General features: G+C 58.2%; 2 protein-coding genes across 2 annotated transcripts in view; one reads left to right on the forward strand and one right to left on the reverse strand.

Moving 5' to 3' along the window:
• LOC139240889 (low-density lipoprotein receptor-related protein 1-like) overlaps positions 1-12,761 on the forward strand; it is a gene marked incomplete at its 3' end in the record, with an annotated part of 408,599 nt that overhangs the window by 371,597 nt on the left and 24,241 nt on the right. The window lies entirely within an intron of this gene.
• LOC139240762 (galanin receptor type 1-like) lies at positions 1,459-8,322 on the reverse strand. The gene is made up of 2 exons (XM_070869242.1): positions 8,198-8,322; positions 1,459-2,548 (listed from the first exon to the last, which is right to left on the reverse strand). Exons 1-2 carry the CDS (start codon positions 8,320-8,322, stop codon positions 1,459-1,461), a joined length of 1,215 nt encoding a protein of 404 aa, XP_070725343.1.

Raw genomic sequence — 12,761 nt, forward strand, 5'->3', positions numbered from 1 at the left:
GGTGCGAGTTAGGACACGGGGTCAGTGAGCACAGGGGGTGGTGGGTGAGTGGGACTCGGTGCGAGTTAGGACACGGGGTCAGTGAGCACAGGGGGTGATGGGTGAGTGGGACTGGGTGTGAGTTAGGACACGGGGTCAGTGAGCACAGGGGGTGATGGGTGAGTGGGACTGGGTGTGAGTTAGGACACGGGGTCAGTGAGCACAGGGGGTGATGGGTGAGTGGGACTGGGTGTGAGTTAGGACACGGGGGTGCCAGAGTTTGAAATGAGTCCATTTACCCGATAGTTCAAATACAGCCTGTAATTGAGACTTTGGAGAGGGACAATCCAGAGGTTCTTAAACAGCAGCGGTCCGTCTTTAGGCTGAATTGCACAGTGTTCTGGGACTGCCGGGGGATGCACTCAACGTTGCTTTCGTTATTAAGTTGGTTCGTACAGTTTCACTGATTTATGTCTCCAGTCTCTGCTCCGTATTCCGATGGGGGGATTTTTTTTTTGCATGCAGCAGAATTTCTTCTGGGTTATTGAGCGGCATGTCTGATTCAGCATTCCTCTCTCAGCCGACCGGAATGTAATCCGCAAGGTTTAAACACAAAACTAGGCTGACATTTTAGTGCATGTACCGAGGGAGCGCCGTACTGTGCTGTTGGCGGGGCAGTACTGAGGGAGCGCCGTACTGCGCTGTTGGAGGGGCAGTACTGAGGGAGTGACGTACTGCGCTGTCGGAGGGGCAGTACTGAGGGAGCGCCGTACTGCGCTGTTGGAGGGGCAGTACTGAGGAATCCCCGTACTACGCTGTCGGAGGGGCAGTACTGAGGAATCCCCATACTACGCTGTCGGAGGGGCAGTACTGAGGGAGCGCCGTATTGCGCTGTCGGAGGGGCAGTACTGAGGGAGCGCCGCACTGTCGGAGGGGCAGTACTGAGGGAGGGGCAGTACTGAGGGAGTGCCGCACTGTCGGAGGGGCAGTACTGAGGGAGCGCCGGAGGGGCAGTACTGAGGGAGCGCCGCACTGTCGGAGGGGTGGTACTGAGGGAGCACCGCACTGTCGGCAGTGCTGTCTTTCAGATGAGGCCTTGTCCGCTCTCTCGGGAGGACGTAAACGATCCCAGTTCCACTAATTTAAAGAAAATCCGTAGGTGTCGTGGGTCCAACATTTATACGTCAAATAAAACCAATAAACACTGATGCTCTGGTCATTTATCACATCGCCGTGTGTGGGAGCTTGCTGTGCTCAATTTGAGTCGCCGCGTTGCCCAGATTACAACAGTGACCGCACTTCATTGAAATAAATTAAAAAAGTACTTCCTTGGTTGCGAAAAACTTCGAGGTGGTGGAAAGACGCTGTAGAAATGCGAGTCGGTTTGTTCGTTCCTTCCCGGTGCTGTGCGTTGTTGGCGTTCGATGGTAGTGGTGATGGGCGCGTGGGGAGGGGGAATCGTCGGTCGTCCGCGGAGCTTCAGGCCTGCGGTGCGCCCTGCTCCGTGACCCCCGGCCCGACCCTGTTGCGCGCTGCCTTCCCCCGGCGGCAGGGGTTCGGGGCCAGCCGCCTCAGCTCGCTGCGGAACTGCCGGGAGAAGCAGGCGTACACCAGCGGGTTGGCGACAGTGGCGGAGGAGGCCAGCAGCCGGGCCGCGACGGGGAAGAGGCGGTGCGTGCCGCGATCGCCCTCGCCGACCAGCAGGAACATCAGCACGTAGGAGGGCAGCCAGCAGGCGGCGAAGGAGAGCACCAGCGCCGCCGCCATCTTGGTCAGGCGGGCGTTGTGGCGGCCCACGGTGCCCGGCTCCCGGCCCCGCAGGTGCGCGAGCAGCTTGCCGTACGCGGCGGTGACGAGCAGCAACGGCGCGGCGAAGCCGGCAAGGAACAGCGCCGCGCTGTACACCGCGACGCCCGGCTCCGCCAGGAAGGCGAAGCAGTAGGCGGACTCGCTCTCCAGCCGGCGGTAGACGAACTGCGGCGCGGCCAGGCCCAGGGCCGGCGCCCACACCGCCGACAGCACCGCCAGGGCTGCTGGCCAGCCGGCACGCAGGAGCGGCGACGGCGTCGACACCACGGTGAGGTAGCGGTGCACGGAGAGGGCGGCCAGCGTGAAGACCGATGCCAAGGAGCACGACGTGCCGGTGAAGCTGACCAGCTTGCAGAGGAAGGCGCCGAATGGCCAGCGGGCGCCCGCCACGGAGCCCGCGGTGAACGGCAGGCAGGCCAGCTGGAGCAGGTCGGCGGCGCTGAGGTTGAGGAGCAGGAGGGCGGTCCCGTCCGGGGAGGCTCTCCGTCCTCCGCCACGCCTCCGCTGCCCGGCGCGCAGCAGGGTGACCACAACCAGCACGTGTCCTGCCACGCCGGCCACAAACACCGCCCCGTCCAGCAAGGCCACGGCCGCTCGGCTCTCCGCCAGCTGCCAGCGCGGGGGCCCCGTCACGTTGCACGCGGTGGCGCACACGGCAGAGACGCAGGGGCCGCTCGCCGTCCCGTTGCGCCAGTCCCCGACGGGCGAGGCCGTCGGCAAACCGAGGCGGCATCGTTGGCGCCGGTTGAACGCGGAGTTTCTGGGGCCAGAAGGAGGGCGACAGCTCTGCCGGTTCCGCTGGCTCTTTCGATTCTGGAGGTCTAGCCGGACAGATGCCTGCTGCTTTTATTCCACCCGTCGCACGGTGACGGCACGGGGGAGGATCTTATCTCGACGTGCCTGCCACTACCATGGCGCCCGCTGAGGTTTTACAATCCGGATGTTTGCCGTCGGCTTACTCATTAATCTTACCCGGAGGTTACAGAGATAGGGAGGGATTAGGGGCTGGAGGTTACAGAGATAGGGAGGGGTGTAGGGGCTGGAGGAGTTTACAGAGATAGGGAGGCGTGTAGGGGCTGGAGGAGGTTACAGAGATAGGGAGGGGTGTAGGGGCTGGAGGAGGTTACAGAGATAGGGAGGGGTGTAGGGGCTGGAGGAGGTTACAGAGATAGGGAGGGGTGTAGGGGCTGGAGGTTACAGAGATAGGGAGGGGTGTAGGGGCTGGAGGGGGTTACAGAGATAGGGAGGGGTGTAGGGGCTGGAGGAGGTTACAGAGATAGGGAGGGGTGTAGGGGCTGGAGGTTACAGAGATAGGGAGGGGTGTAGGGGCTGGAGGGGGTTACAGAGATAGGGAGGGGTGTAGGGGCTGGAGGGGGTTACAGAGATAGGGAGGGGTGTAGGGGCTGGAGGAGGTTACAGAGATAGGGAGGGGTGTAGGGGCTGGAGGGGGTTACAGAGATAGGGAGGGGTGTAGGGGCTGGAGGGGGTTACAGAGATAGGGAGGTGTGTAGGGGCTGGAGGGGGTTACAGAGATAGGGAGGGGTGTAGAGGCTGGAGGGGGTTACAGAGATAGGGAGGGGTGTAGGGGCTGGAGGGGGTTACAGAGATAGGGAGGGGTGTAGGGGCTGGAGGAGGTTACAGAGATAGGGAGGGGTGTAGGGGCTGGAGGGGGTGACAGAGATAGGGAGGAGTGTCGGGGCTGGAGGGGGTTACAGAGATAGGGAGGGGTATAGGGGGCTGGAGGAGGTTACAGAGATAGGGAGGGGTGTAGGGGGCTGGAGGAGGTTAGAGATACGGGTTGTGGGGGCTGGAGAAGGTTGCAGAGATTGGGAGGGGTGTAGGGGGCTGGAGGAGGTTAGAGATAGGGGTTGTGGGGGCTGGAGAAGGTTCCAGAGATAGGGAGGGGTGCAGGGGCTGGAGGTTACAGAGATTTGGAGGGGTGTAGGGGCTGGAGGAGGTTTCAGAGATAGGGAGGGGTGTAGAGGCTGGAGGTTACAGAGATAGGGAGGAGTGTCGGGGCTGGACGGGGTTACAGAGATAGGGAGGGGTGTAGGGGACTGGAGGGGTTACTGAAATAGGTAGGGCTGGAGGGGGTTATAGAGATAGGGAGGTGTGTAGGGGCTGGAGGAGGTTACAGGGATAGGGAGGGGTGTAGAGGCTGGAGGAGGTTACAGGGATAGGGAGGGGTGTAGGGGCTGGAGGAGGTTACAGAGATAGGGAGGGGTGTAGGGGCTGGAGGGGGTTACAGAGATAGGGAGGGGTGTAGGGGCTGGAGGAGGTTACAGAGATAGGGAGGGGTGTAGAGGCTGGAGGAGGTTACAGGGATAGGGAGGGGTGTAGGGGCTGGAGGGGGTTACAGAGATAGGGAGGGGTGTAGGAGCTGGAGGGGGTTACAGAGATAGGGAGGGGTGTAGGGGCTGGAGGAGGTTACAGAGATAGGGAGGGGTGTAGGGGCTGGAGCAGATTACAGAGATAGGGAGGGGTGTAGGGGCTGGAGGAGCTTACAGAGATAGGGAGGGGTGTAGGGGACTGGAGGGGTTACTGAAATAGGTAGGGCTGGAGGGGGTTATAGAGATCGGGAGGTGTGCAGGGGCTGGAGGAGGTTACAGGGATAGGGAGGGGTGTAGAGGCTGGAGGAGGTTACAGGGATAGGGAGGGGTGTAGGGGCTGGAGGAGGTTACAGAGATAGGGAGGGGTGTAGGGGCTGGAGGGGGTTACAGAGATAGGGAGGGGTGTAGGGGCTGGAGGAGGTTACAGAGATAGGGAGGGGTGTAGAGGCTGGAGGAGGTTACAGGGATAGGGAGGGGTGTAGGGGCTGGAGGAGGTTACAGAGATAGGGAGGGGTGTAGGGGCTGGAGGGGGTTACAGAGATAGGGAGGGGTGTAGGAGCTGGAGGGGGTTACAGAGATAGGGAGGGGTGTAGGGGCTGGAGGGGGTTACAGAGATAGGGAGGGGTGTAGGGGCTGGAGGGGGTTACAGAGATAGGGAGGGGTGTAGGGGCTGGAGGAGGTTACAGAGCTCGTGAGGGGTGTAGGAGCTGGAGGGGGTTACAGAGATAGGGAGGGGTGTAGGGGTTGGAGGGGGTTACAGAGATAGGGAGGGGTGTAGGGGCTGGAGGGGGTTACAGAGATAGGGAGGGGTGTAGGGGCTGGAGGAGGTTACAGAGATAGGGAGGGGTGTAGGGACTGGAGGAGATTACAGAGATAGGGAGGGGTGTAGGGGCTGGATGAGGTTACAGAGATAGGGAGGGGTGTAAGGGCTGGAGGGGGTTACAGAGATAGGGAGGGGTGTAGGGGCTGGAGGAGGTTACAGAGATAGGGAGGGGTGTAGGGGCTGGAGGAGGTTACAGAGATAGGGAGGGGTGTAAGGGCTGGAGGGGGTTACAGAGATAGGGAGGGGTGTAGGGGCTGGAGGAGGTTACAGAGATAGGGAGGGGTGTAGGGACTGGAGGAGGTTACAGAGATAGGGAGGGGTGTAGGGGCTGGAGGAGCTTACAGAGATGGGGAGGGGTGTAGGGGCTGGAGGGGGTTAGAGATAGGGAGGGGTGTAGGGGCTGGAGGGGGTTACAGAGATAGGGAGGGGTGTAGGGGCTGGAGGGGGTTACAGAGATAGGGAGGGGTGTAGGGGCTGGAGGGGGTTACAGAGATAGGGAGGGGTGTAGGGGCTGGAGGGGGTTACAGAGATAGGGAGGGGTGTAGGGGCTGGAGGAGGTTACAGAGATAGGGAGGGGTGTAGGGGCTGGAGGAGGTTACAGAGATAGGGAGGGGTGTAGGGGCTGGAGGGGGTTACAGAGATAGGGAGGGGTGTAGGGGCTGGAGGGGGTTACAGAGATAGGGAGGAGTGTAGGAGCTGGAGGGGGTTACAGAGATAGGGAGGGGTGTAGAGGCTGGAGGAGGTTACAGAGATAGGGAGGGGTGTAGAGGCTGGAGGAGGTTACAGAGATAGGGAGGGGTGTAGGGGCTGGATGAGGTTACAGAGATAGGGAGGGGTGTAGAGGCTGGAGGAGGTTACAGAGATAGGGAGGGGTGTAGAGGCTGGAGGTTACAGAGATAGGGAGGAGTGTCGGGGCTGGACGGGGTTACAGAGATAGGGAGGGGTGTAGGGGACTGGAGGGGTTACTGAAATAGGTAGGGCTGGAGGGGGTTATAGAGATAGGGAGGTGTGTAGAGGCTGGAGGAGGTTACAGGGATAGGGAGGGGTGTAGAGGCTGGAGGAGGTTACAGGGATAGGGAGGGGTGTAGGGGCTGGAGGAGGTTACAGAGATAGGGAGGGGTGTAGGGGCTGGAGGGGGTTACAGAGATAGGGAGGGGTGTAGGGGCTGGAGGAGGTTACAGAGATAGGGAGGGGTGTAGAGGCTGGAGGAGGTTACAGGGATAGGGAGGGGTGTAGGGGCTGGAGGGGGTTACAGAGATAGGGAGGGGTGTAGGAGATGGAGGGGGTTACAGAGATAGGGAGGGGTGTAGAGGCTGGAGGAGGTTACAGAGATAGGGAGTGGTGTAGAGGCTGGAGGAGGTTACAGAGATAGGGAGGGGTGTAGGGGCTGGAGGAGGTTACAGAGATAGGGAGGGGTGTAGAGGCTGGAGGAGGTTACAGGGATAGGGAGGGGTGTAGGGGCTGGAGGGGGTTACAGAGATAGGGAGGGGTGTAGGAGATGGAGGGGGTTACAGAGATAGGGAGGGGTGTAGGGGCTGGAGGAGGTTACAGAGATAGGGAGGGGTGTAGAGGCTGGAGGAGGTTACAGGGATAGGGAGGGGTGTAGGGGCTGGAGGGGGTTACAGAGATAGGGAGGGGTGTAGGAGATGGAGGGGGTTACAGAGATAGGGAGGGGTGTAGAGGCTGGAGGAGGTTACAGAGATAGGGAGTGGTGTAGAGGCTGGAGGAGGTTACAGAGATAGGGAGGGGTGTAGGGGCTGGAGGAGGTTACAGAGATAGGGAGGGGTGTAGAGGCTGGAGGAGGTTACAGAGATAGGGAGTGGTGTAGAGGCTGGAGGAGGTTACAGAGATAGGGAGGGGTGTAGGGGCTGGAGGAGGTTACAGAGATAGGGAGGGGTGTAGAGGCTGGAGGGGGTTACAGAGATAGGGAGGGGTGTCGGGGCTGGAGGAGGTTACAGAGATAGGGAGGGGTGTAGGAGCTGGAGGAGGTTACAGAGATAGGGAGGGGTGTAGGGGCTGGAGGAGGTTACAGAGCTCGTGAGGGGTGTAGGAGCTGGAGGGGGTTACTGAGCTCGTGAGGGGTGTAGGGGCTGGAGGAGGTGACAGAGATAGGGAGTGGTGTAGAGGCTGGAGGAGGTTACAGAGATAGGGAGGGGTGTAGGGGCTGGAGGAGGTTACAGAGATAGGGAGGGGTGTAGAGGCTGGAGGGGGTTACAGAGATAGGGAGGGGTGTCGGGGCTGGAGGAGGTTACAGAGATAGGGAGGGGTGTAGGAGCTGGAGGAGGTTACAGAGATAGGGAGGGGTGTAGGGGCTGGAGGAGGTTACAGAGCTCGTGAGGGGTGTAGGAGCTGGAGGGGGTTACTGAGCTCGTGAGGGGTGTAGGGGCTGGAGGAGGTGACAGAGATAGGGAGGGGTGTAGGGGCTGGAGAAGGTTACAGAGATAGGGAGGGGTGTAGGGGCTGGATGAGGTTACAGAGATAGGGAGGGGTGTAGAGGCTGGAGGAGGTTACAGAGATAGGGAGGGGTGTAGAGGCTGGAGGTTACAGAGATAGGGAGGAGTGTCGGGGCTGGACGGGGTTACAGAGATAGGGAGGGGTGTAGGGGCTGGAGGGGGTTACAGAGCTCGTGAGGGGTGTAGGAGCTGGAGGGGGTTACAGAGATAGGGAGGGGTGTAGGGGCTGGAGGGGGTTACAGAGATAGGGAGGGGTGTAGGAGCTGGAGGGGGTTACAGAGATAGGGAGGGGTGTAGGGGCTGGAGGGGGTTACAGAGATAGGGAGGGGTGTAGGGGCTGGAGGGGGTTACAGAGATAGGGAGGGGTGTAGGAGCTGGAGGGGGTTACAGAGATAGGGAGGGGTGTAGGGGCTGGAGGGGGTTACAGAGATAGGGAGGCGTTTAGGGGCTGGAGGTGGTTACAGAGATAGGGAGGCGTTTAGGGGCTGGAGGGGGTTACAGAGATAGGGAGGGGTGTAGGGGCTGGAGGGGGTTACAGAGATAGGGAGGGGTGTAGGGGCTGGAGGGGGTTACAGAGCTCGTGAGGGGTGTAGGAGCTGGAGGGGGTTACAGAGATGCGGATGGGTTGCGAGGAGAGATTTGAACAGTTTTTGAAATCGAGGCGTTGCCTGACCGTGAGCCAGTGTCGGTGAGCGAGTGTGGGCGAGGGGGTGATGGGTTCGCGGGACATGGTGCGATTAGCTCCCGGGATGGCTGGGCAGGCTGGAGGCCACAATGTGTGAGCAGAGATTGGTGCCGCTGACAGCAAACATTGACAGCACACGGCTGCGTCCTGGCTGATATTTCCGATGGTGCGTGGATGGAATCCAGGGTTCAATGGTCTCGTCTGGCTCTGAGCAGGCTGTGTTTGCACTGCTCGTTCAGCCATGGCCCTGATCGGAATCACGGGAAGGGATTAGCACAGCTGAGAAGTCTTTTCGTTCTTGTGAATTCAACAGTGTTATGGTTCACAATGATAAATCTGAAGTGTTTAATCGAAGTTGTTCTAACATTAGATGGCTGGCTGGTTCTGCGTACAATGGGCCATCTCTTACTCGTGTAAGAACATAAGAATGAGGAGCAGGATTCAGCCCCTCGAGCCTGCTCCGCCATTTAATACGATCATGGCTGATCTTCGACCTCAACTCCACTTTCCCACCCGATCCCCATATACCTTGAATCCCTTAATATCCAAAAATCTAGCGATCCCCGTCCTGAATATACTCAACGACTGAGCCTCCACTGCCCTCTGGGGCAGAGAATTCCAAAGATTCACCTCCCTCCCAGTGAAGAAATTCCTCCTCATCTCAGTCCTAAATGGCCGACCCCTTATCCTGAGACTGTGACCCCTGGTTCTAGACTCCCCAGCCCAGGGGTGAAACATCCTCCCTGCATCTACCCTGTCAATCCCCCTCACAATCTGGTCTGTTTCAATGAGATCACCTCTCATTCTTCTAAACTCTCGAGAGTATCGGCCGAGTCTACTCAGTGATGGGACTGGACAGGTTAGATGCAGGAAGAATGTTCCCGATGTTGGGGAAGTCCAGAACCAGGGGACACAGTCTAAGGATAAGGGGGAGGCCATTTAGGACCGAGAGGAGGAGAAACTTCTTCACTCAGAGAATTGTGAACCTGTGGAATTCTCTACCACAGAAAGTTGTTGGGGCCAGTTCGTTAGATATATTCAAGAGGGAGTTTGATGTGACCCTTACGGCTAAAGGGATCAGGGGGTATGGAGAGAAAGCAGGAATGGGGTACTGATGTTGCATGATCAGCCATGATCATATTGAATGGTGGTGCAGGCTCGGAATCGAGAAAGACTTGCTTCCACTCTAAACACGAGTCCTTAGGTGGCTGAACAGCCCAATACGGGAACCACAGTCCCTGTCACAGGTGGGACAGACAGACGTTGAGGGAAGGGGAGGGCGGGACAGGTTTGCCGCACGCTCCTTCCGCTGCCTGCGCTTGGTTTCTGCACGCTCTCGGCGACGAGACTTGAGGTGCTCAGCGCCCTCCCGGATGCACTTCCTCCACTTAGGGCAGACTGTTCTTTGGCCAGGGATTCTCACCAAAGCCCTATATAGTTGCAGCAAGATTTCCTTGCTCTTGTACGCCAACACCCTTGCATGAGATGGGAGTGTGGGTGACATAGAAACATAGAAAATAGGTGCAGGAGTAGGCCATTTGGCCCTTCGAGCCTGCACCACCATTCAATAAGATCATGGTTGATCATTCCCTCAGTACCCCATTCCTGCTTTCTCTCCATATCCCCTGATCCCTTTAGCCATAAGGGCCACATTTAACTCCTTTTGAATATATCCAACGAACTGGCCTCAACAACTTTCTGTGGTAGAGAATTCCACAGGTTCACAATTCTCTGAGTGAAGAAGTTTCTCCTCCTCTCGGTCCTAAATGGCTTACCCCTTATCCTCAGACTGTGATCCCTGGTTCTGGACTTCCCCAACATTGGGAACATTCTTCCTGCATCTAACCTGTCCAATCCCGTCAGAATTTTATATGTTTCTATGAGATCCCCTCTCATTCTTCTAAACTCCAGTGAATATAAGCCTAGTCGATCCAGTCTTTCTTCATATGCCAGTCCTGCCATCCCGGGAATCAGTGTGGTGAACCTTCGCTGCACTCCCTCAATAGCAAGAATGTCCTTCCTCAAATTAGGAGACCAAAACTGAACACAATATTCCAGGTGTGGTCTCACCAAGGCCCTGTACAACTGCAGTAAGATCTCCCAGCTCCTATACTCAAATCCTCTCGCTATGAAGGCCAACATGTCATTTGCCGCCTTCACCGCCTGCTGTACCTGCATGCCAACTTTCAATGACTGATGTACCATGACACCCAGGTCTCGTTGCACCTCCCCTTTTCCTAATCTGGCACCATTCCGACAATATTCTGCCTTCCTGTTTTTGCCACCAAAGTTGATAACCTCACATTTATCCACATTATACTGCATCTGTCATTCATTTGCCCACTCACCTAACCTGTCTAAGTCATCCTGCAGCCTCTTAGCATCCTCCTCACAGATCACACTGCCACCCAGTTTCGTGTCATCTGCAAACTTGGAGATATTACACTCAATTCCTTCGTGTAAGGTGGGGAATGAATGTCGGAGTGGGTTTAACTAGATCGCTCTTCGAAAGAGCCGGTGCAGACTCGAAGGGCCGAATGGCGGCCTCCTGTGTGTACTTTTAAAAAAATTCGTTTCTGGGATGTGGGCGTCGCTGGCAAGGCCGGCATTTATCGCCCATCCCTAACTGCCCCTTGAGAAGGAGGTGGTGAGCCGCCTTCTTGAACCGCTGCAGTCCGTGTGGTGAAGGTGCTCCCACAGTGCTGTTAGGGAGGGAGTTCCAGGATTGTGACCCAGCGACGATGAAGGAACGGCCGATATATTCCCAAGTCGGGATGGTGTGTGACTGGGAGGGGAACGTGGAGGGGGTGGTGTTCCCATGGACCTGCTGCCCTTGTCCCTCGAGGCGGGTAGAGGTGGCGGGTTTGGGAGGTGCTGCCGAAGAAGCCTTGGCGAGTTGCCGCGGTGCATCTTGTAGACGGTGCACACTGCAGCCACGGTGCGCCGGTGGTGGAGGGAGTGAGTGTTGGAGGTGGTGGAGGGAGTGAGTGTTGGAGGTGGTGGAGGGAGTGAGTGTTGGAGGTGGTGGAGGGAGTGAGTGTTGGAGGTGGTGGAGGGAGTGAGTGTTGGAGGTGGTGGAGGGAGTGAGTGTTGGAGGTGGTGGAGGGAGTGAGTGTTGGAGGGGGTGGAGGGAGTGAGTGTTGGAGGTGGTGGAGGGAGTGAGTGTTGGAGGTGGTGGAGGGAGTGAGTGTTGGAGGTGGTGGAGGGAGTGAGTGTTGGAGGGGGTGGAGGGAGTGAGTGTTGGAGGTGGTGGAGGGAGTGAGTGTTGGAGGTGGTGGAGGGAGTGAGTGTTGGAGGTGGTGGAGGGAGTGAGTGTTGGAGGTGGTGGAGGGAGTGAGTGTTGGAGGTGGTGGAGGGAGTGAGTGTTGGAGGTGGTGGGGAGCGTGGCCCATCGAGCGGCCTGCTTTGTCCTGGATGGTGTCGAGCTTCTCGAGTGTTTGTTGGAGCTGCAACTCATCCAGGCAAGTGGGGAGTGTTCCCTCACACTCCTGACTGGTGTCTTGTCGATGGTGGAAAGGCTTTGGGGAGTCAGGAGGTGAGACACTGGCCGCAGAATACCCAGCCTCTGACCCGCTCTTGTAACCACAGTATTTATGTGGCTGGTCCAGTTAAGTTTCTGGTCAATGGTGACCCCCGGGTTGTTGATGGTGGGGGATTCAGCGATGGGAATGCCGTTGAACATCAATGCAAGTTCTATCTTACAGGGATTGACAGGGTAGATGCAGGGAGGATGTTTCCCCCCCCCCCCCCCCCGGGCTGGGGAGTCTCGAACCAGGGGTCACAGTCTCAGGATAAGGGCTCGGCCATTTAGGACTGAGATGAGGAGGAATTTCTTCACTCAGAGGGGGGTGAATCTTTGGAATTCTCTGCCCCAGAGGGCTGTGGAGGCTCCGTCGCTGAGTATATTCAAGGCAGAGATCGATAGATTTTTGGATATTGAAGGGATCTGGACACAGTGCAGGAAAGTGGAGTTGAGGTATGTAAGGTATGCCCCGGTGAAGATGCTCACAGGTTGGTAGAGAGGTTGAGTTGGGAGTGGCTTAGCCAGTCACATGATGTTCACAAGACTCAATAAAACCCCAGCCAGTTGGGTTCGGGCGATCCACGATGGGGCAGGTGGTTGTAAGCCAGGTGGATGAACCGGTAATGTGTCGTGTGATTGTTATCATAGGTGGTCCCTCAAAGCGAGGATGACTTGATTCCACAACAAAAGGGACAAGTTCACAGGTGTTTCAATGAAGGAGCTAATATTCCAGATCCCGAACTACATCCTGAAGGGTGGAAGATGCCTGTGGGTGGATTGTTTTAACGTGGGGTGACCGTTGTACACCAGGCACCACACGGGGCTTGACAGAGCGAGGTCTCGGTCCAGGGGCAAGGGTTAACCAGGACGACTGGAGACCAGCTCTGCTGCACGGACCCAGTGCGCCCACATATCACACAGTGTGGGCTGGTCCGTGCTGCCCCTGGGGCCCTCGCCTCTTCTGTGCCCCGTACCCTCATTCGCTGCACCTCCGCCCCGATCCCCCGCCGCTCCTCCGCCCCGATCTCTCGCCGCTCCTCCGCCCCGATCCCCCGCCGCTCCTCCGCCCCGATCTCTCGCCGGTCCTCCGCCCCGATCCCCCGCTGCTCCTCCGCCCCGATCTCTCGCCGCTCCTCCGCCCCGATCTCTCTCCGCTCCT

This window comes from Pristiophorus japonicus, chromosome X (genome assembly GCF_044704955.1).
Source record: "Pristiophorus japonicus isolate sPriJap1 chromosome X, sPriJap1.hap1, whole genome shotgun sequence".
Classification (NCBI taxonomy): domain Eukaryota; kingdom Metazoa; phylum Chordata; class Chondrichthyes; family Pristiophoridae; genus Pristiophorus; species Pristiophorus japonicus.